General features: G+C 44.5%; 1 protein-coding gene across 2 annotated transcripts in view; it reads left to right on the plus strand.

Annotated features, from left to right (window-relative positions):
- Positions 1-403: 403 nt before the first annotated feature.
- LMO1 (LIM domain only 1) overlaps positions 404-25,280 on the plus strand; it is a 90,498-nt gene continuing 65,621 nt past the window's right edge. The window contains exon 1 of one of the 2 annotated variants that reach the window (XM_040409639.1): positions 404-575. In XM_040409639.1, coding sequence (XP_040265573.1) covers positions 554-575 — 22 coding nt within the window. In that variant the 5' untranslated portion in view covers positions 404-553. Of the gene's footprint in view, positions 576-21,539; positions 21,697-25,280 lie in introns of those variants that run through there. The other variant, XM_040409638.1, reaches the window with a different exon arrangement.

Below are 25,280 nucleotides of genomic sequence, written 5' to 3' on the forward strand. Positions count from 1 at the left end.
AACAAGCAGAACCAGCAGCACAGATAGCAGAACCAGCAGCACAGGCAGCAGCACAGATAGCAGAACAAGCAAAACCAGCAGCACAGGCAGCAGCACCAGAACCAGCAGCAGAACAGATAGCAGAACAAGCAGAACCAGCAGCACAGGCAGCAGCACAGATAGCAGAACAAGCAGAACCAGCAGCTCAGGCAGCAGCACAGATAGCAGAACAAGCAGAACCAGCAGCTCAGGCAGCAGCACCAGAACCAGCAGCAGAACAAGCAGCTCAGGCAGCAGCACCAGAACCAGCAGCAGAACAGATAGCAGAACAAGCAGAACCAGCAGCTCAGGCAGCAGCACCAGAACCAGCAGCTCAGTCTCCGGGAGATCATTTACTATTATTGCTCCTCAGAATAGGAGCAGCGGCTCCTCACATGACAGGGGGGCCCCGGCTGTAGTTTCCGCGGCGGAGCGGACGGTCTGTGGATGTGATCCGGCTCCGTCTTCTCTCCTCTCCGTGTTGGAGGCTCCCGGTGACGGCGGAGCGGCCGGGCTCCCTGCAGCCCCCGGGGGGATGGTGCTGGACAAGGAGGACGGTGAGTGCACGGACGCTTCTTCCTTTCTACCGCTGTGTGTATTGGGGGGCTCTGTACCCTGCTCCGGACTGTCTCTGCTGACTGCTCTCCTCTGTTCCCCGCTGTCTCTGCACTCCACTGTGCTGCTCTGCTCACCTCTCTGTTCCCTGGCTGCACACCTCTTCACAGTGCTCTGTACTCCAAAATGTTCCCTACTTTTCCATCACTTTGCTCTGCACCCTGCTGTGCACCCCACTCTGTGCATATCTATGCACACCATTTTGCTCTCTACTCTCTCTGCACTCAATTCTTCCCCCTGCTGTGCACCCCTCTCTGCACCCTGCTGTGCACCCCTTTTTGTACTTCTCTGTGCACCCCTTTTTGAACTTCTCTGTGCACCCCTCTGCGCACCCCTCTCTGCACCCTGCTGTGCACCCCTTTTTGCACTTCTCTGTGCACCCCTGTCTGTACTTCTCTGTGCACCCCTTTTTGAACTTCTCTGTGCACCCCTCTGCGCACCCCTCTCTGCACCCTGCTGCACACTCCTTTTTGCACTTCTCTGTGCACCCCTGTCTGTACTTCTATGTGTTGCCCTCTCTGCACCCTGCTGCGCACTCCTCTCTGCACCCTGCTGTGCACCCCTCTCTGCACCCTGCTGCGCACCCCTTTTTTACTTCTCTGTGCACCCCTGTCTGTACTTCTCTGTGTTGCCCTCTCTGCACCCTGCTGCACACTCCTTTTTGCACTTCTCTGTGCACCCCTGTCTGTACTTCTCTGTGTTCCCTTCTCTGCACCCTGCTGCGCACTCCTCTCTGCACCCTGCTGCGCGCCCCTCTCTGCACCCTCCTGCGCACCTCTCTCCGTACACCTCTCTGCACCCTCCTGTGCACCCCTCTCCATACACCTCTCTGCACCCTCCTGTGCACCCCTCTCTGCACCCTGCTGCGCACCCCTCTCTGCACCCTCCTGCGCACCCCTCTCCATACACCTCTCTGCACCCTGCTGCGCACCCCTCTCTGCACCCTCCTGCGCACCCCTCTCCATACACCTCTCTGCACCCTCCTGTGCACCCCTCTCTGCACCCTCCTGCGCACCCCTCTCTGCACCCTCCTGTGCACCCCTCTCTGCACCCTCCTGTGCACCACTCTCCATACACCTCTCTACACCCTCCTGTGCACCCCTCTCCATACACCTCTCTGCACCCTCCTGTGCACCCCTCTCTGCACCCTCCTGTGCACCCCTCTCCATACACCTCTCTGCACCCTCCTGTGCACCCCTCTCCGTACACCTCTCTGCACCCTCCTGTGCACCCCTCTCTGCACCCTCCTGTGCACCCCTCTCTGCACCCTCCTGTGCACCCCTCTCTGCACTCCACTTTCCCTACTTCCCTAGCCTTGCACAGATGGCGGTGCTGTGATTGCAGCGTGACTCTGTCTCTCCGGGGCTGCGGGCTCCTTCGCTCTCTCAGCTCTGGGTTTTTTGGGCTCATTGATTCCCGGTGTCTGCAGATTCCTCCTATTAATAGACTGGAGCAGGAGGCATCAGACGCCGCTGAGGGAGAAATCCTTGGGCTGTAGCGGAACTAATTTACTTTTCAAATGAGACATGTGAAGGACGGGAAGCAAGTTTGGGGTTGTCGGCAGATCTCGTCTGGCTGCAGGGACTGGGAAGGGCCGAGGGGGGGCAGACGATTCTCAGGGAGAGATGCAAATTATTTCTTAATTGAAGAATAGGAAATTTTGCAAAGGTTGAAAATCCAGGGTTGAAAGAGGCGACAATGAGACAGAATGGGCGACGTTGTGTGGAGAGTCATGGCTTGTGCACAACCGGACATCCATTCTCACGATGAGCTGTGCGCCTGACACTTGGTTTACTGTAGTCAGATATTAGGGGACCTGCGGACAAGGAAGGGTTAATGGAGTTGAGTCAACAGTTATTGGCCTTAGTTTGTCATCACCCTCATCATCCATGTCCCTCATCATCCTCACCACATTCCGAGTTGTGTACTTGCAGACGCTGGGTTTACTGTAGTCAGATATTAGGGACCTGCAGGCAGGGAAGGGTTAATGGAGTTGCCGGTTCCTCGGTTTCGGCCTCGGCAGCTGGTGAGGGGCATTTCACCTTTCAGGATCAGTGTCAGCGCCAGCACTTTACTTAAAATCTTTCCAATCCATCTCCAAAAGAGGCTTCTGTGGCTGCAGCCGTCGCTTTTAATGGCCGGCCAGATGTCTGACATTGATCTCCTGTTAAAAAGGTGCAATTATCGGAGAGTAGAGAGCGGCGGCTTCAGATCTGAGAGGGTCGTTATTTGCACTTTAGGATAAGACGGGGGCAGGTGTCTCCAAGACGACAAATGCACGAGAAGGATGAGCTGTGCGCCTGGTGATGGAGTGTGCACCGTATGCTACATCAGGGGGAGCGGGGGGTACGGTGCTTCGCCCCCTCCAGCGGCTCACTATAAGTTCTGGAGATGGTCTCTCCAGTTCTACTGGTCTCCAAAGTCCAGAACTGGACAGAGAAACTCCATCCAAGAACTGTGTAGAACTATATGTAACGGTGCGGGACTGTATGTAACGATGTGGGACTATATGTAATGGTGTGGGACTGCATGTAACGGTGTAGAACTATATGTAACGGTGCGGGACTGTATGTAACGGTGTGGGACTATATGTAATGGTGTGGGACTATATGTAACGGTGTAGAACTATATGTAACGGTGCGGGACTATATGTAACGGTGCGGGACTGTATGTAACGGTGCGGGACTGTATGTAACGGTGCGGGACTGTATGTAACGGTGCGGGACTGTATGTAACGGTGTAGAACTATACGTAATGGTGTGGGACTGTATGTAATGGTGTGGGACTATAAGTAACAGTGTGAGACTGTATGTAACGGTGTGGGACTGTATGTAACGGTGCGGGACTGTATGTAACGGTGCGGGACTATATGTAACGGTGCGGGACTGTATGTAACGGTGCGGGACTGTATGTAACGGTGTGGGACTGTATGTAACGGTGCAGGACTGTTTGTAACAGTGCGGGACTATAAGTAATAGTGTGAGACTGTATGTAACGGTGCGGGACTGTATGTAACGGTGCGGGACTATATGTAACGGTGTGGGACTGTATGTAATGGTGTGGGACTGTATGTAACGGTGTGGGACTATATGTAACGGTGTGGGACTATATGTAACTGTGTGGGACTATATGTAATGGTGTGGGACTATATGTAATGGTGCGGGACTATATGTAAAGGTGTGGGACTGTATGTAACGGTGTAGAACTATACGTAATGGTGTGGGACTGTATGTAACGGTGCGGGACTGTATGTAACGGTGCGGGACTGTATGTAACGGTGCGGGACTGTATGTAACGGTGTGGGACTGTATGTAACAGTGTGGGACTGTATGTAACGGTGTGGGACTATATGTAACGGTGTGGGACTGTATGTAACGGTGAAGAACTATACGTAATGGTGCGGGACTGTATGTAACGGTGTGGGACTATATGTAACGGTGCGGGACTGTATGTAACGGTGTGGGACTGTATTTAACGGTGTGGGACTGTATGTAACGGTGTGGGACTGTATTTAACGGTGTGGGACTGTATTTAACGGTGTGGGACTGTATGTAACGGTGTGGGACTGTATGTAACGGTGCGGGACTGTATGTAACGGTGTGGGACTATATGTAACGTTGTGGGACTGTATGTAACGGTGTGGGACTATATGTAACGGTGTGGGACTGTATGTAACGGTGAAGAACTATACGTAATGGTGCGGGACTGTATGTAACGGTGTGGGACTATATGTAACGGTGTGGGACTATATGTAACGGTGTGGGACTATATGTAACGGTGTGGGACTATTTGTAACGGTGTGGGACTATATGTAACGGTGCGGGACTGTATGTAACGGTGTGGGACTATTTGTAACGGTGTGGGACTGTATGTAACGGTGCGGGACTGTATGTAACGGTGTGGGACTATTTGTAACGGTGTGGGACTGTATGTAACGGTGTGGGACTGTATGTAACGGTGTGGGACTGCATGCAATGGTGCAGGGCTATATGTAACGGTGCAGGGCTGTATGTAACGGTGCGGGACTGTATGTAACGGTGTGGGACTGTATGTAACGGTGTGGGACTATATGTAACAGTGTGGGACTGTATGTAACGGTGCGGGACTATATGTAACGGTGTGGGACTATATGTAATGGTGTGGGACTATATGTAACGGTGCGGGACTGTATGTAACGGTGCGGGACTGTATGTAACGGTGTGGGACTGCATGCAATGGTGCAGGGCTATATGTAACGGTGCAGGGCTGTATGTAACGGTGCGGGACTGTATGTAACGGTGTGGGACTGTATGTAACGGTGTGGGACTATATGTAACAGTGTGGGACTGTATGTAACGGTGCGGGACTATATGTAACGGTGTGGGACTATATGTAATGGTGTGGGACTATATGTAACGGTGTGGGACTGTATGTAACGGTGTGGGACTATATGTAATGGTGTGGGACTATATGTAACGGTGTGGGACTGCATTCAATGGTGCAGGGCTATATGTAATGGTGCAGGGCTGTATGTAACGGTGTGGGACTATATGTAACGGTGCGGGACTGTATGTAACGGTGTGGGACTATATGTAACGGTGTGGGACTATATGTAACGGTGTGGGACTATATGTAACGGTGTGGGACTATATGTAACGGTGCGGGACTATATGTAATGGTGCGGGAGTGTATGTAACGGTGAAGAACTATACGTAATGGTGCGGGACTATATGTAACGGTGCGGGACTGTATGTAACGGTGCGGGACTATATGTAATGGTGCGGGAGTGTATGTAACGGTGAAGAACTATACGTAATGGTGCGGGACTATATGTAACGGTGCGAGACTATAAGTAAAACGCTTGTGAGAGCCTTCAAACGGAACTCACAAGCGGAGCCCCGAACGCTAGTGTGAAAGTAGCCTAACAGTGCAAGACCATAAGTAACAGTGTGGGACTATATGTAACAGTGTGGGACTATATGTAACGGTGCGGGACTATATGTAAAGGTGTGGGACTGTATGTAACGGTGTAGAACTATACGTAATGGTGTGGGACTGTATGTAATGGTGTGGGACTATAAGTAACAGTGTGAGACTGTATGTAACGGTGTGGGACTGTATGTAACGGTGTGGGACTGTATGTAACGGTGCGGGACTGTATGTAACGGTGCGGGACTATATGTAACGGTGCGGGACTATATGTAACGGTGCGGGACTGTATGTAACGGTGTGGGACTGTAAGTAACAGTGTGGGACTGTATGTAACGGTGTGGGACTGTATGTAACGGTGCGGGACTGTATGTAACGGTGCGGGACTATATGTAACGGTGCGGGACTATATGTAACGGTGCGGGACTGTATGTAACGGTGTGGGACTGTATGTAACGGTGCGGGACTGTTTGTAACAGTGCGGGACTATAAGTAATAGTGTGAGACTGTATGTAACGGTGCGGGACTGTATGTAACGGTGCGGGACTATATGTAACGGTGTGGGACTGTATGTAATGGTGTGGGACTGTATGTAACGGTGTGGGACTATATGTAACGGTGTGGGACTATATGTAACTGTGTGGGACTATATGTAATGGTGCGGGACTATATGTAAAGGTGTGGGACTGTATGTAACGGTGTAGAACTATACGTAATGGTGTGGGACTGTATGTAACAGTGCGGGACTATATGTAACAGTGTGGGACTGTATGTAACAGTGTGGGACTGTATGTAACAGTGCGGGACTGTATGTAACAGTGTGAGACTGTATGTAACAGTGTGGGACTGTATGTAACGGTGCGGGACTATATGTAACGGTGTGGGACTGTATGTAATGGTGTGGGACTGTATGTAACGGTGTGGGACTATATGTAACGGTGTGGGACTATATGTAACTGTGTGGGACTATATGTAATGGTGCGGGACTATATGTAAAGGTGTGGGACTGTATGTAACGGTGTAGAACTATACGTAATGGTGTGGGACTGTATGTAACAGTGCGGGACTATATGTAACAGTGTGGGACTATATGTAACAGTGTGGGACTGTATGTAACAGTGCGGGACTGTATGTAACAGTGTGAGACTGTATGTAACAGTGTGGGACTGTATGTAACGGTGCGGGACTGTATGTAATGGTGTGGGACTGTATGTAACAGTGTGGGACTGTATGTAATGGTGCGGGACTATATGTAAAGGTGTGGGACTGTATGTAACGGTGTAGAACTATACGTAATGGTGTGGGACTGTATGTAATGGTGTGGGACTATAAGTAACAGTGTGAGACTGTATGTAACGGTGTGGGACTATATGTAACGGTGCGGGACTATATGTAACGGTGCGGGACTGTATGTAACGGTGTGGGACTGTATGTAACGGTGCGGGACTGTATGTAACGGTGTGGGACTATAAGTAACAGTGTGGGACTGTATGTAATGGTGCGGGACTATATGTAAAGGTGTGGGACTGTATGTAACGGTGTAGAACTATACGTAATGGTGCGGGACTGTATGTAACGGTGCGGGACTATATGTAACGGTGTGGGACTGTATGTAATGGTGTGGGACTGTATGTAACGGTGTGGGACTATATGTAACTGTGTGGGACTATATGTAATGGTGTGGGACTATATGTAACGGTGTGGGACTGTATGTAATGGTGCGGGACTGTATGTAACGGTGCGGGACTATATGTAACGGTGTGGGACTGTATGTAATGGTGTGGGACTGTATGTAACGGTGTGGGACTATATGTAACTGTGTGGGACTATATGTAACGGTGTGGGACTATATGTAACTGTGTGGGACTATATGTAATGGTGCGGGACTATATGTAAAGGTGTGGGACTGTATGTAACGGTGTAGAACTATACGTAATGGTGTGGGACTGTATGTAACAGTGCGGGACTATATGTAACAGTGTGGGACTGTATGTAACAGTGCGGGACTGTATGTAACAGTGTGAGACTGTATGTAACAGTGTGGGACTGTATGTAACGGTGCGGGACTGTATGTAATGGTGCGGGACTATATGTAACAGTGTGGGACTGTATGTAACAGTGCGGGACTGTATGTAACAGTGTGAGACTGTATGTAACGGTGCGGGACTGTATGTAACGGTGCGGGACTATATGTAATGGTGTGGGACTGTATGTAAAGGTGTAGAACTATACGTAACGGTGTGGGACTGTATGTAACGGTGCGGGACTATATATAACGGTGCGGGACTATATGTAACGGTGTGGGACTATATGTAATGGTGTGGGACTGTATGTAACGGTGTGGGACTATTTGTAACGGTGTGGGACTGTATGTAATGGTGTGGGACTGTATGTAACGGTGTGGGACTATATGTAACGGTGTGGGACTATATGTAACGGTGCGGGACTGTATGTAACGGTGTGAGACTGTATGTAACGGTGCGGGACTGTATGTAACGGTGCGGGACTATATGTAATGGTGTGGGACTGTATGTAACGGTGCGGGACTGTATGTAACGGTGCGGGACTATATGTAAAGGTGCGGGAGTATATGTAAAGGTGCGGGACTGTATGTAATGGTGCGGGACTATATGTAACAGTGTGGGACTGTATGAATATACGTAACAATCTGACACTATATATATACATATATATGAGCCTACGTACGTGTAATATGAGGTATATTATGTGTATCTATCTATGACTTTGCAAGACTGCATATAACATGAGACTATATATAATCTAGGTGGGACTATGGGGGGTATTTATTACAGGCAGCGTTTTACGCACCCACCTTTATCCGTCTCCCGCTGGTGTCAGATGCACCGCAGTTATTTACAGCTGTACAACTCTATAGGGGCCATCCGAGCACCAGACCTGAACCTCGGCCAGGAGGTGGCGGGTGTACATCTTGGTTATGGTTTGTCAGTCTTCTGATGTAAATTATAATACATGTGCTGGGCTGTCTGTCCCACGCCGCCCACTTTCTGCCTCGTGCTGCCCACTGCATTAGTTTAAGTCGCTCCAAAATTTGTGAAGTGGAGGGACTGACATTTCCTCTATATATATATATATATATATATATATATATGTCAGATTCTATATAACGTGACAAGGATATTATGTAGGACATTATGAAACAATGGGGGTCATTTATGAAACTGGTGTTATGTAGAACTGGCTTAGTTGCAACCAGTCCGATTCCACATTTTATTTTTGACAGCCCCTTCGGAAAATGAATGGTGGAATCTGATTGGATGCTATAGGCACCTAAACCAGTTCTACTTCATAATGGCCTCCATTACTTCCAGGGGATGCAGGTAGTGGGCTCGGAATGCATGTTGGTACCTGCATCCCCTTGAAGTAATGGAGGCCATTATGGCACCATAAATGGTAAAAGGCAGCGTGGACCCAACATGCACGTGGAACCAACACTTTCTGAACTTTATGGCGGCCATTATGGCGCATAACAGGTAGTATTTTGTGTTAGGTTCCCGTCTTACAGAGATCGCCTTGACGTTTGGCAGACGGGCCAAAATGGTTTTGTACAAAATGCATTTGCCAAGCATCTCACTTGATAAATAAGCGCAGCATTAGCACTATAATATTTTTTGTGACTATGGCATTATTGTACTTTATCTGGTTTGCAGGCTGCTGTTGCATTGTCTTTTTTCTCTATGTTTCTAGCCATGGCAGCGTGCACCTGCGCATTGGGATGTGCTGACTAACCCCCTTTTGTTTTTGCAGTAGACCATATGTAACATTGTGGGACTGTACATAGCGACAGTAAACTGTATGTAACATTGTTGGACTGTATATAGTGATTGTAGATTAAATGTAACATTATGGGACTGTATATAGTGACAGTAGACTATATGTTACATTGTGGGACTGTATATAGTGACTATAGACTATATGTAACATTGTGGGACTGTATATAGTGACTGTAGACTATATGTAACATTGTATGGCTGTATATAGTGATAGTAGACTGTATGTAACATTGTGGGACTATATATAGTGACAGTAGACTGTATCTAACAATGTGGGACTGTATATAGTGACTGTAGACTATATGTAACATTGTGGGACTGTATATAGTGACAGTAGACTATATGTTACATTGTGGGACTGTATATAGTGACTATAGACTATATGTAACATTGTGGGACTGTATATAGTGACTGTAGACTATATGTAACATTGTATGGCTGTATATAGTGATAGTAGACTGTATGTAACATTGTGGGACTGTATATAGTGACTATAGACTATATGTAACATTGTGGGACTGTATATAGTGACTATAGACTATATGTAACATTGTGGGACTGTATATAGTGACTGTAGACTATATGTAACATTGTATGGCTGTATATAGTGATAGTAGACTGTATGTAACATTGTGGGACTATATATAGTGACAGTAGACTGTATCTAACAATGTGGGACTGTATATAGTGACTGTAGACTATATGTAACATTCTGGGACTGTATATAGTGATTGTAGACTGTTTGTAACATTGCAGGACTGTATATAATGACTGTAGACTATATGTAACATTGTGGGACTGTATATAGTGACTGTAGACTACATGTAACATTGTGGGACTGTATATAGTGACTGTAGACTATATGTAACATTGTGGAACTGTATATAGTGACTGTAGACTGTATGTAACATTGTGGGACTGTATATAGTGACTATAGACTATATGTAACATTGTGGGACTTTATATAGTGACAGTAGACTATATGTAACATTGTGGGACTGTATATAGTGACAGTAAACTATATGTAACATTGTGGGACTGTATATAGTGACTGTAGACTGTATGTAACATTGTGGAACTGTATATAGTGACAGTAGACTATATGTAACATTGTGGGACTGTATATAGTGACTGTAGACTGTATGTAACATTGTGGGACTGTATATAGTGACAGTAGACTATATGTAACATTGTGGGACTGTATATAGTGACAGTTAACTATATGTAACATTGTGGGACTGTATATAGTGACTATAGACTATATGTAACATTGTGGGACTTTATATAGTGACAGTAGACTATATGTAACATTGTGGGACTGTATATAGTGACTGTAGACTGTATGTAACATTGTGGGACTGTATATAGTGACTGTAGACTGTATGTAACATTGTGGGACTGTATATAGTGACAGTAGACTATATGTAACATTGCCGGACTGTATATAGTGACTGTAGACTGTATGTAACATTGTCGGACTGTATATAGTTACAGTAGATTATATGTAACATTGTAGGGCTGTTTATAGTGATAGTAGACTGTATGTAACATTGTGGGACTGTATATAGTAACTGTAGACTGTATGCAACATTGTGGGACTGTATATAGTGACTGTAGACTATATGTAACATTGTAGGGCTGTATATAGTGACAGTAGACTATATGTAACATTGTAGGACTGTATATAGTGACTGTAGACTGTATGTAACATTGTGGGACTGTATATAGTGACAGTAGACTATATGTAACATTGTAGGGCTGTATATAGTGACAGTAGACTATATGTAACATTGTAGGACTGTATATAGTGATTGTAGACTGTATATAAATTTGCAGGACTGTATATATTGACAGTAGACTATATTTAACATTGTAGAGCTGTATATAGTGACAGTAGACTATATGTAACATTGTAGGACTGTATATAGTGACTGTAGACTGTATGTAACATTGTGGGACTGTATATAGTGACTGTAGACTGTATGTAACATTGTCGGACTGTATATAGTGACAGTAGACTATATGTAACATTGTAGGACTGTATATAGTGACTGTAGACTGTATGTAACATTGTAGGGCTGTATATAGTGACAGTAGACTATATGTAACATTGTAGGACTTTATATAGTGACAGTAGACTATATGTAACATTGTAGGACTGTATATAGTGACTGTAGACTGTATGTAACATTGTAGGACTTTATATAGTGACAGTAGACTATATGTAACATTGTGGGACTGTATATAGTGACTGTAGACTGTATGTAACATTGTGGGACTGTATATAGTGACTGTAGACTGTATGTAACATTGTGGGACTGTATATAGTGACAGTAGACTATATGTAACATTGCCGGACTGTATATAGTGACTGTAGACTGTATGTAACATTGTCGGACTGTATATAGTTACAGTAGATTATATGTAACATTGTAGGGCTGTTTATAGTGATAGTAGACTGTATGTAACATTGTGGGACTGTATATAGTAACTGTAGACTGTATGTAACATTGTGGGACTGTATATAGTGACTGTAGACTATATGTAACATTGTAGGGCTGTATATAGTGACAGTAGACTATATGTAACATTGTAGGACTGTATATAGTGACTGTAGACTGTATGTAACATTGTGGGACTGTATATAGTGACAGTAGACTATATGTAACATTGTAGGGCTGTATATAGTGACAGTAGACTATATGTAACATTGTAGGACTGTATATAGTGATTGTAGACTGTATATAAATTTGCAGGACTGTATATATTGACAGTAGACTATATTTAACATTGTAGAGCTGTATATAGTGACAGTAGACTATATGTAACATTGTAGGACTGTATATAGTGACTGTAGACTGTATGTAACATTGTGGGACTGTATATAGTGACTGTAGACTGTATGTAACATTGTCGGACTGTATATAGTGACAGTAGACTATATGTAACATTGTAGGACTGTATATAGTGACTGTAGACTGTATGTAACATTGTAGGGCTGTATATAGTGACAGTAGACTATATGTAACATTGTAGGACTTTATATAGTGACAGTAGACTATATGTAACATTGTAGGACTGTATATAGTGACTGTAGACTGTATGTAACATTGTAGGACTATATATAGTGACTCTAGACTGTATGTAACATTGTGGGACTGTATATAGTGACTCTAGACTGTATGTGACATTGTGGGACTGTATATAGTGACTCTAGACTGTATGTAACATTGTAGGACTGTATATAGTGACTCTAGACTGTATGTAACATTGTGGGACTGTATATAGTGACTCTAGACTGTATGTGACATTGTGGGACTGTATATAGTGACTGTAGACTGTATGTAACATTGTGGGACTGTATATAGTGACAGTAGACTATATGTAACATTGTAGGGCTGTATATAGTGACAGTAGACTGTATGTAACATTGTAGGACTGTATATAGTGACAGTAGACTATATGTAACATTGTAGGGCTGTTTATAGTGACAGTAGACTATATGTAACATTGTAGGACTGTATATAGTGACTGTAGACTGTATGTAACATTGTGGGACTGTATATAGTGACAGTAGACTATATGTAACATTGTAGGACTGTATATAGTGACAGTAGACCATATGTAACATTGTAGGGCTGTTTATAGTGACAGTAGACTATATGTAACATTGTAGGACTGTATATAGTGACTGTAGACTATATGTAACATTGTCGGACTGTATATAGTGACAGTAGACTATATGTAACATTGTAGGACTGTATATAGTGACTCTAGACTGTATGTAACATTGTCGGACTGTATATAGTGACAGTAGACTATATGTAACATTGTAGGACTGTATATAGTGACAGTTAACTATATGTAACATTGTAGGGCTGTATATAGTGACTGTAGACTGTATGTAACATTGTAGGACTGTATATAGTGACAGTAGACTATATGTAACATTGTAGGACTGTATATAGTGACAGTAGACTGTATGTAACATTGTCGGACTGTATATAGTGACAGTAGACTATATGTAACATTGTGGGACTGTATATAGTGACAGTAGACTGTATGTAACATTGTCGGACTGTATATAGTGACTCTAGACTATATGTAACATTGTAGGGCTGTATATAGTGACTCTAGACTGTATCTAACATTGTAGGGCTGTATATAGTGACTGTACACTATATGTAACATTGTAGGACTGTATATAGTGACAGTAGACTATATGTAACATTGTGGGACTGTATATAGTGACAGTAGACTGTATGTAACATTGTCGGACTGTATATAGTGACTCTAGACTATATGTAACATTGTAGGGCTGTATATAGTGACTCTAGACTGTATCTAACATTGTAGGGCTGTATATAGTGACTGTACACTATATGTAACATTGTAGCACTGTATATAGTGACTCTAGACAATATGTAACATTGTAGGGCTGTATATAGTGACTGTAGACAATATGTAACATTGTAGCACTGTATATAGTGACTCTAGACTGTATGTAACATTGTGGGACTGTATATAGACATATATAAGGAGTAGTAATACACATATAATATACACCTCCATCATCAGAGCACAATGCTATAAACCAGGCACAGACATTATGAGGAAACTCCACAATAAACTTGACAGCGACAATCTCCCCAGACAGCCCTTGACCCAGGAGCTTACACTCTTTTGATAGTGATGTCTATACATAGAAATCCCTGGCAGCTTTATAAGATATGGAGCTGATAATCACGACACTTTCAGGATCTCTGTTTCTGTCCTTTGGTCGGAGTGCCACCTGTGGTATTACTCCAGTCCATGACTCCAGGTGGAGTTCCCCTTGATTTCCAGTATCGGCCACACCTTCACCCCGGCTCCATCTTGTCTGGCGGCGGCAGAGGTCACCTTGCTGCTCCATTATAGCTGGAGTGGACATGATTGCACCTCCACTAATGCCACTTTACATTCTGTGCCAATCTGTTCTTTCCGGTAATAAAAATTTATACAGACGGCGAATCCTGCATGGCGGCCGCGCTGGAAGTAATTGGAGATTCTGTTTTAAGTAGCATATTTTTCATTACGCCGCAATGAAATGACTTAAAAAGATTGCAGGCCGCGCTGATCAATACTCCTGTGCGTAACGCTTCCTTTAATCATGCAAAGTAAGTGACATTTTCAGTACGTGTAGCTGAGGGCTACGAGCGGAGGGCGCGCTGCCGTAGAGCCTGTCAGGAGCCCAGCGGGGAGCCTCCCCAGCCAAGAGCAAAGCCGCACATCTGACGGTCAGCTCGCAAGAGTTCCTACTTTCTTTCAAGACATCGCAGTGAACTTGGAAAACTCAAAGCCAGAAAGATGACTGGATGATGAGGGTTGTCACACTGGAAGATCTCATGAAAGGTGCAGGAGATGCTACTGATCGTCTACAAATATATAAAGGCCTAAAGGCCAAAGGATGAGACACCCCCCCCCCCCCCCCCCCCCCCACTCCCGCTCCCAGACCTGAACAGCCTGCGGGTACATGTGAAGCACAGCTGGAAGTAGTACTGTGCCCTATATGTCACCTGCAGTCCCAAGTAACACACTGCTGGACTTTTAGCAATTCATATGTCTTGGCCACAGCAAACATGAGTCACACTGCAAACCCATTCATTCCTGTAGCAGCTCTGCTACACTGTGATACTTGACACTGACACATCACACCCAGAATCGCCCTGTAGCCGTACCCTAAAGCTTTAAAGAGTGATTTTTGTTTGAAGTTTTTGTCAAAAGTTAATTTTACAAGTGAATATGAGAAAATCAAGATAAATGCCTCTTTCTCCACTTATCAAACTCCTCTGTCTCCTGTGGTGATCACTCGCCCTCAATTTACAGCTAAAATCTGTCTGCAGTGAATACAAGTTATAATATAATGGATCTATCTATCTAATATCTATCTCATATCTATCTATCTAATATCTATCTCATATCTATCTCATATCCATCTATCTCATATCTATCTCATATCTATCTATCTAATATCTATCTCATATCTATCTATCTAATATCTATCTCCTATCTATCTAATATCTATCTATCTATCTATCTATCTATCTATCTATCTAATATCTATCTATCTATCTATCTATCTATCTATCTATCTATCTATCTATCTATTATCTATATCTATCTATCTATCTATCTATCTATCTCCTTATCTATTATCTATTATCTATCTATCTATCTATCTATCTATCTATCTATCTATCTATCTATCTATCTATCTATCTCATATCTATATATCTATCTATCTAATCTATCTAATCTATCTATCTATTATCCATCTATCTCATATCTATCTAATATCTATCTATCTATCTATCTATCTATCTAATATCTATCTATCTCTCATATCTATCTATCTATCTATCTATCTATCTATCTATCTATCTATCTATCTATCTACGGTATCTCATTTTGATCTATCTCATATCTATCTATCTAAAGCAAATATCTGGCAGCACTACGTCCAACTTAAATAAAAAACTAGACTATTGCCCAATACACAAAGTAGCAAACAAGCAGCTCTCCATAATCAGTAAAAAATGAAGAAAATGCTCTTATTCACTCATGTGGATCCGCGACGTTTCGGCTCAACACTTCTCCAGCTTGAGAAAGGCTCTAGTGTTGAGCCGAAACGTTGCGTATACACATGAGTGAATAAGAGCATTTTCTTCATTTTTTACAGCTTTTTTGCTACTTTATCTATCCTGTATTGTATCTATCTCATATCTATCTGTCTTTCATGTCTGTCTCTTACGTGAGGTCAGGGATATAATATTTTCTGCTGCAATTTGTGTGCTCTGGATTCTCGTACCGGTCGCTGACACATCATTTCCCTTTAAATATTTTCTCTTATTTTCCTTTTATTAAAAATAAGAATCATTTTATGAAACTCACAGCCGAGCGGCGGGGACCGCGGAGGGGAGCGTTGGCGATTGGTGGGGAGCGGCGGCCGCGCTTTTGTTTGTTTGGTTCCAGCATAAAACTGAAATTGGCAGAATCCTTTTATTTTTGGGTAGAGTAATCTTTATGTGAAAATATTTGACTTATTACGATGCGTCATAAACCTGTCACTCGGCTTTATGTCAGACAGATGAGCGGCAACAACACGATTAGTTACATTTATAGAGCGAAACCACAGTGTGGGGTTAACCCCGTCACTGCCAGAGCCCGCGACGCAGGCGAAATCCCAATCCACTCCAGGAACATTGTAGAACATGGCAAGAGTGTTTGTTATTATATTGTTACTATTATTATTTTATTTATTTATTTATCTTTTCCGTTTATAACTCGTGTGACCTCAAGTTCTAACGTTTGGACAGGAAATCATTGACCAGATTTTTTAGTTTTTCCAAAAATTTCATTTCATTTATTCCATCCGTTTAATTTCTCCTGCAGTTTTCTATAGAAATGACCCTGGAGCTCGTTATCGTGGTGTCTATGGCGGGAGATGATAATACATTAGATGATGATAAACACTTAAGTTGAAAGTAGCCGGGACATTTTTCCCCCCTCTCCACGACTCTTTTTGCTTCTGTAGGTTACACTCCTGATTTTGGCTGATACTGATGCACGGAAGGGGCCAAGTTCTCTGAATCTTTGCATTATGTTTGAGACTTTTTGACATTACAAGGAACCAACTTCTGAGACATTTTCACATGATGGGATCGTCACAGCCAAGGAGGGGACAGCAAATATTCATATAGTTTTTCAATGTGTGAATGTCAGTGAATGGAACCAGGGAGGATAGCAAGCAAAAGTGACCTGACTGAGAATGAAAAATCTGGTATATTTATTTGTTATTTGTTGTTTTACATTTTCATATTTCTTAAATGTATTTACTTAGAAAAATTAGTATCTTATTAGTAAATAATAACTATTTGGTTTTTAACATGGTTTTCATATTAGAAATTGTGCATGGAAATTTGTGGCCTTAAAGGGAAAGTCCTGTCAGAAATTAACATGTACTTTTTCTTTATTTTTTGTGGCTATACGAAACTTGAAAAAGTTTTTACTGTAGCAGACAATTCCCAGATCCCACAGCGTACTTTTCAGCTACACTGTGTAGACTGGGACAGGGTTAGCAGAGTCCTCTCATCTTATTATCATTAGAGGGTAGGGTCAGAAGAGTCAACTTGTTTCATTAGAGGTTGGGGTCAGCAAAGTCATCTCATTTTCATCCAAGGACCGAGTCACCAGAGTCGTTTCACAGTTATTAGAAGGCAGCAGTATCATCTCATGGACATTAGAGATCAGAGTCAGCAGAGTCATCTCATCTCTTTAGAGGGTAGGAACAGCAGAGTCATCTCATTTTCATTAGAGTGTGAAGTCAGCAGTCATCTCATTATCATTAGAGGGTGAAGTCAACAGTTATCGCTTTAGAGGGTGGTTTCAGCTGTCATCTCATCACTTAAGCACAGGGTCAGTAGAGTCATCTCATTTTTATTAGAGGACATGGTCAGCAGGATCATCTCATTTGATTATAGGTTGGGATCAGCAGTCATCTCTTCATTAAAGTGCAGGGTCAGCAGAGTCATCTCATTATCATTATAGGGAGGGGTCAGCAGAGTCATGTCATTTGTTTAGAGGGCAGGGTCGGCAGAGTCATCTCAGCATTAGATCAGCAGCAGAGTCATGTCATTTGTTTAGAGGGCAGGGTCGCCAGAGTCATCTCATTATCATTAGCGGGTGGGATCAGCAGTCATCTCATCATTAAAGCATAGTGTCAGCAGCGTCCTCTCATTTGATTAGAGGTGAGGTCAGCAGTCATCTCATTATCGTTAGAGGTGGGGTCAGCATACACAGCGTTATGTGTCTCCATAATGGCCGCCACCAGGGAAGTTCTAAACTATAAATAGTATAATTCTCTTCTCTTCTTGTTTTTTTGGATTTTTTGCCTCACTAATTACCTGGTCAGTGTGTCGCCAGATGTTGTGCGCGCGCCGCCTCATACATTACGCTTGTCAGGAACGTCCCAGGAGATTCGTTAATAGGTTGCAGCACCTAGAATTTGCTTTATGGAAAACAGCGACTAATTAACACTATGGGGGAATTTATCATGAGGGCAATATCTGCAGTCAGCGTTGTCGCACTTTGTCGCATGTTGTTTGATGAATTTGTCCCATCCTTAACCCTTACACTTCTGTCTGGAGGAGCTGCTCCAGCTTTCCTATTCCGCCTCCTACTGAAGTCAGATCGTAACTTTTTAAAAGTGATAAATGTGAAGTGAATCTCATAGACGTAGCAGGCCACGCCCACTTCCACGCCCATATTTCAAATGTGAGCGGTGGAAAAATGCAAAAGCGTCGATAAGTCCAAAAAGTCACAAACTCCCCATTTTGCTACTTTTTGAACTTTTTAAAGCATGATAAATCAGGGCCTATATATCTATAGATGGTGGCGGCCGCCAGTGGGGGCAGGGCTTGCAGATGGCGAATAGCTCTACAACCGCTCCTACAATAAGAGACTGTGGCCACAACCGCTCGGTGTAAATGGTGCCAGTGATTGGATACATTGTATCATCATCATGCACATTTCCTGCTAGCGGAGGAAGAGGAAACAAAAACGCATTTCCGATTCTCCTAATGAGATCAATGCAACAAGCATCTAAAATAAGTTACACAGGAGCAAAAGTAGGACACAGCTATGCTCAGGGCTCCAGGTTGTATGATCAGAGGCTGAACACCTCCATACTTTACACTGCAGCTGTCAGCACATAGAGGGATGATTACATTATAGCAAGGATGGAAGATTCTAAACGACACTCCTGACACAGCGCTGCACACCGGGTAGTGGCCATGACTGATTCTGCAGCTCTTCTTCCATTGGATGGGAAACCCCTTTAAAGGTATAAATAGCATTGATCATGTAGAGAAAGTTACTACCAGGCACTTCCTAATGTATTGTGATTCTCTATATTCCCTCCTTTGCTGGCCGGATTCATTTTTTCATCACATTATACACTGCTCGTTTCCATAGTTACAGACCACCCTGCAATCCGGCAGCAGTGGCTGCGCTTGCACACTATAGGAAAAAGCAGGAGCCTATGTGCGCTCCCACGGTCCTGGCCACCAGAGAAGCCGAGGCCTACGCAAGCACGACCACCGCTGATGGAGAATCACAATACATTAGTAAGTGCCTTGTATTAACTTTCTCTACATGTCAAATGCCACTTACTGAAGGTGAGAGGACCCCTTTAAGGCTAAATGCGCACGATCAGGATTGCCTGTGGAAAACATTGTATTCTATGAGAATTCTAGAAATTCTCGTGTACACAATGCAGATTTTTTTTCTGTGCGGATTTTAAAATCTGCAGTGTGTCAATTTATTGTATTTTTCCTGACCGGATTTTCTCCATTCACTTCAATGGGGAGAGAAAAAATCTGGACCGAGTGATGCGGATTGTCCACATGGATTTCCCTGCGAACACCTACGGATTTCAGTGCGCACATAAATCCTGAATGTGAGCATTTACCCGAACGCTTCTGATGGGGAACAAGTGCTAAAACAAAGCCGCATCAATGGTGGCGCCAGATGTATTATATAGCGTCACCAATTCTTAGGTTTTACACAATTTGCACCAATTCAAACAGTCGCTTTCACTGGGAAGGTCGAGTAATAGTCGAGGGGATCAGCGGCGGGAGATGCGGGCGAAGACGTAAGTAAGAAGGGAATTGCTCATAGTGCAATCCCCTAATATATACATGATGGCTTCACCAGGGAAGAAACGCGGCAGCTGATGTAAGACGGTGACGACAGCCGAGACGTCTGCACTTAGATTTGCCGTTTTTAGTCCTCATCATTTTTAAGATCTCGGCTTGGAAACATTTCTGAATGTTCACATCTGAGGGTTTGCTACCATGGAATCCATTCTAGATAATCCTGTCCTGACAGTTTGTTACAAATGTATCAGTGCCAGTAAAATGTGTCAGTCTGGACAGGAGAGAGCGCCGAGTGCTGCTGCGCTTAGGTCCCCGAAGATTGTCTGCACTGGATACAACTGTAGCAAACCCTCAGCTGTGAAGCGTCTAAGGCTACTTTCACACTAGCGTTTCTATTTTCCGGTATTGAGATCCGTCATGTGGTCTCAATAACGGAAAAAAAATTGATTGTCAATGGGGACAAAACGTAACTGAACAGAACGGAGCGCGCCAGAATGCATTCTGTTCCGTTTGGTTGTGTTCTCATGCGCGCTGCGGTTTTCTTTCTGTCATGGGATGCGGATCGGAGGCAAACTGACGCGTTCTGAGCGGATCCTTTTCCATTCAGAATGCATTAGTGCCAACCTGATCCGTTTTGGAACGCTGAGCCCTGAACGGATCTCGCAAACGGAAAGCCAAAACACCAGTGTGAAAGTCAGTAACGGAAGCGTTTTTGCTGAACCCTGCCGGATCCAGCAAAAACGTAAGTGTGAAAGTCGCCTTAGGTCTGTGCAGGTGGAAACAAGGCATTTACTTTCCATTCCTGATAATGGGATTTCTGGGATCGATACATTGAGGATAAAATGTTGCAATTCCTCCGATTTCTCATTTACAGCTTTTTAGATCCATTATCCAGGCAACAAGTAGAGACAAGAAAACTGGAAACCTCATCATTAAGTAAATGCCCCCCCGGCCAGGAGCTGGCTCTGCTTAGTAGTGATGGCGCTGTGGCGTCTGCAGGTGGCGCTGCGCAGCAGCCTTCAGCCCCCATTAAACCGTGTCAGTAGGATAAAGGCTCTATGGGAAGAGATTGGAATTTATTCAGTAGCACGAGTACAAAGCTGATAAATTGAGGCAGGAGCAGCGGCGGCGGCAGCACCCCCGCTCTGGCTCCGTTCTCTCTTCCTTTTTTTTCTCCCCCTTCCCCGTTTTTTCCTTTTCTTTGCTCGGTTGATTGCGTCTTTAGCTGCCGGGTGATCCAGGAAGGATCCAGCATTTACCGGGGACAGACACTTCCAAAGAAGCCGCCTGCGAGCTGCAGTTGCATTGAGACAGATGATTGTGGGCAGCGGAGGAGGGTCCTCGGCAGAGCCCTGATCTCGCCCGCAGTCTCCCTGCTGCTGGTAAAGTGGGGCGCGATCGCTCTTGTAAAGTGCTTTCCTGAAGGATGTAATTCTCGCTGAGTGCCCTCTAGGTTAAAAGCTGGACAAGTTGGTAATCAGAGAGCCGGTGCTCGGCGGTGGCGGCGGCGGCGGACGCTCTGCTTGGCTGCCTGTGGTTTGTCTTTGCTGTTTTCCTGGGACTGGTTGAGTTGTGTCGGAGATTAAGCGCTGACCCCCGGGACGGACTCCTCTCGGCTCCTGAAATGATGGTGCTAGACAAGGAGGACGGTAGGTGGGCTGATGGCGACCTCTCCTTAATGCATTATAGATGTGCTTCAATATATATGCAAATGGGGCCGGGATAAATATGTATGCGTGTGGCCGGCGAGCTTTATAACAATGGCTCCGCTAAGGCTGGAAGTTGTGGGGGTGACGGCCGAGCGCCGATTGTCTCCATCGCTATGAAGCTGACATTAGTCCCTAAAAGCTGCCGGCTGCGGATGAACTGCTCCGAGGCCAGACGGGACATTTCCATTTTATATTTAGGAGGAGGAGACAGGGTTAATGAGCGAAGCACTGCACCCCCCAGACCTCCCACCATATGTCTGTTGTAAAGTTATATAGGGATCGCCAAGGTGATCATCACCCCCATCATCCCCTCCTCTTAGTAACGGAAGATGGGATTTTACCCATAGGAAGATAAATTGCTCAATAGAAGAGTACCGGAGATTAGAGAGTAATATGGAGAGCGGTGATTAGAGAGTAATATGGAGAGCGGAGATTAGAGAGTTATATGGAGAGCGGTGATTAGAGAGTTATATGGAGAGCGGAGATTAGAGAGTTATATGGAGAGCGGTGATTAGAGAGTTATATGGAGAGCGGAGATTAGAGAGTAATATGGAGAGCGGTGATTAGAGAGTAATATGGAGAGCGGTGATTAGAGAGTTATATAGAGAGCAGAGATTAGAGAGTTATATGGAGAGCGGAGATTAGAGAGTTATATGGAGAGCGGTGATTAGAGAGTTATATGGAGAGCGGAGATTAGAGAGTTATATGAAGAGCGGAGATTAGAGAGTAATATGGAGAGCGGAGATTAGAGAGTTATATGGAGAGCGGTGATTAGAGAGTTATATGGAGAGCGGTGATTAGAGAGTTATATGGAGAGCGGTGATTAGAGAGTTATACGGAGAGCGGAGATTAGAGAGTTATACGAAGAACGGTGATTAGAGAGTTATACGGAGAGCGGAGATTAGAGAGTTATACGGAGAGCGGAGATTAGAGAGTTATACGGAGAGCGGTGATTAGAGAGTTATATGGAGAGCGGAGATTAGAGAGTAATATGAGGAGCTATTATAAATGCTGACAAGGTGACACATGTGTCAGTACTATTCACACACAATGTATATTCTGGTACTGTAATCAGCACAGCGATTAACGGTAATGAGCGCAGAGATTGGAGGGCAGTCCTTGTGTCCCCACCTGTTATAGAAGTGTCAGGATCCAATGGTCATAAACGGAGAGTTATCAGTAATAAAACGACCACCATCTATATGACTGTAATGCTCAAAGTATCCATCTGTCTGTGCAGCAATGGTGTATTATTAGTATATTGTCCCATGACATGTATTATATACAGCAGTTTATATGATTTATTATAGGAGGTCAGCTGGAGAGAGGATGACTGTAGGACAGGAGAATACAGTCTATTGCCCCCTGTTATCAGCCATTTCAGGGGAGAGGATGACTGTAGGACAGGAGAATACAGTCTATTGCCCCCTGTTATCAGCCATTTCAGGGGAGAGGATGACTGTAGGACAGGAGAATACAATCTATTGCCCCCTGTTATCAGCCATTTCAGGGGAGAGGATGACTGTAGGACAGGAGAATACAGTCTATTGCCCCCTGTTATCAGCCATTTCAGGGGAGAGGATGACTGTAGGACAGGAGAATACAATCTATTGCCCCCTGTTATCAGCCATTTCAGGGGAGAGGATGACTGTAGGACAGGAGAATACAATCTATTGCCCCCTGTTATCAGCCATTTCAGGGGAGAGGATGACTGTAGGACAGGAGAATACAATCTATTGCTCCCTGTTATCAGCCATTTCAGGGGAGAGGATGACTGTAGGACAGGAGAATACAGTCTATTGCCCCCTGTTATCAGCCATTTCAGGGGAGATGATGACTGTAGGACAGGAGAATACAATCTATTGCCCCCTGTTATCAGCCATTTCAGGGGAGAGGATGACTGTAGGACAGGAGAATACAATCTATTGCCCCCTGTTATCAGCCATTTCAGGGGAGAGGATGACTGTAGGACAGGAGAATACAATCTATTGCTCCCTGTTATCAGCCATTTCAGGGGAGAGGATGACTGTAGGACAGGAGAATATAGTCTATTGCCCCCTGTTATCAGCCATTTCAGGGGAGAGGATGACTGTAGGACAGGAGAATACAATCTATTGCCCCCTGTTATCAGCCATTTCAGGGGAGAGGATGACTGTAGGACAGGAGAATACAGTCTATTGCCCCCTGTTATCAGCCATTTCAGGGGAGAGGATGACTGTAGGACAGGAGAATACAATCTATTGCTCCCTGTTATCAGCCATTTCAGGGGAGAGGATGACTGTAGGACAGGAGAATACAGTCTATTGCCCCCTGTTATCAGCCATTTCAGAGGAGAGGATGACTGTAGGACAGGAGAATACAGTCTATTGCCCCCTGTTATCAGCCATTTCAGGGGAGAGGATGACTGTAGGACAGGAGAATACAGTCTATTGCTCCCTGTTATCAGCCATTTCAGGGAGGAGGATGACTGTAGGACAGGAGAATACAGTCTATTGCTCCCTGTTATCAGCCATTTCAGGGGGGAGGATGACTGTAGGACAGGAGAATACAGTCTATTGCTCCCTGTTATCAGCCATTTCAGGGGAGAGGATGACTGTAGGACAGGAGAATACAGTCTATTGCCCCCTGTTATCAGCCATTTCAGGGGAGAGGATGACTGTAGGACAGGAGAATACAGTCTATTGCCCCCTGTTATCAACCATTTCAGGGGAGAGGATGACTGTAGGACAGGAGAATACAATCTATTGCCCCCTGTTATCAGCCATTTCAGGGGAGAGGATGACTGTAGGACAGGAGAATACAGTCTATTGCCCCCTGTTATCAGCCATTTCAGGGGAGAGGATGACTGTAGGACAGGAGAATACAGTCTATTGCCTCCTGTTATCAGCCATTTCAGAGGAGAGGATGACTGTAGGACAGGAGAATACAGTCTATTGCTCCCTGTTATCAGCCATTTCAGGAGAGAGGATGACTGTAGGACAGAAGAATACAATCTATTGCCCCCTGTTATCAACCATTTCAGGGGGGATGATGACTGTAGGACCGGAGAATACAGTCTATTGCCCCCTGTTATCAGCCATTTCAGGGGAGAGGATGACTGTAGGACAGGAGAATACAGTCTATTGCTCCCTGTTATCAGCCATTTCAGGGGAGAGGATGACTGTAGGACAGGAGAATACAGTCTATTGCCCCCTGTTATCAGCCATTTCAGGGGAGAGGATGACTGTAGGACAGGAGAATACAGTCTATTGCTCCCTGTTATCAGCCATTTCAGGGGAGAGGATGACTGTAGGACAGGAGAATACAATCTATTGCCCCCTGTTATCAGCCATTTCAGGGGAGATGATGACTGTAGGACAGGAGAATACAGTCTATTGCCCCCTGTTATCAGCCATTTCAGGAGAGAGGATGACTGTAGGACAGGGGAATACAGTCTATTGCCCCCTGTTATCAACCATTTCAGGGGAGAGGATGACTGTAGGACAGGAGAATACAATCTATTCCCCCTGTTATCAGCCATTTCA

Source organism: Bufo bufo, chromosome 10 (genome assembly GCF_905171765.1).
Source record: "Bufo bufo chromosome 10, aBufBuf1.1, whole genome shotgun sequence".
In the NCBI taxonomy this organism is placed as follows: domain Eukaryota; kingdom Metazoa; phylum Chordata; class Amphibia; order Anura; family Bufonidae; genus Bufo; species Bufo bufo.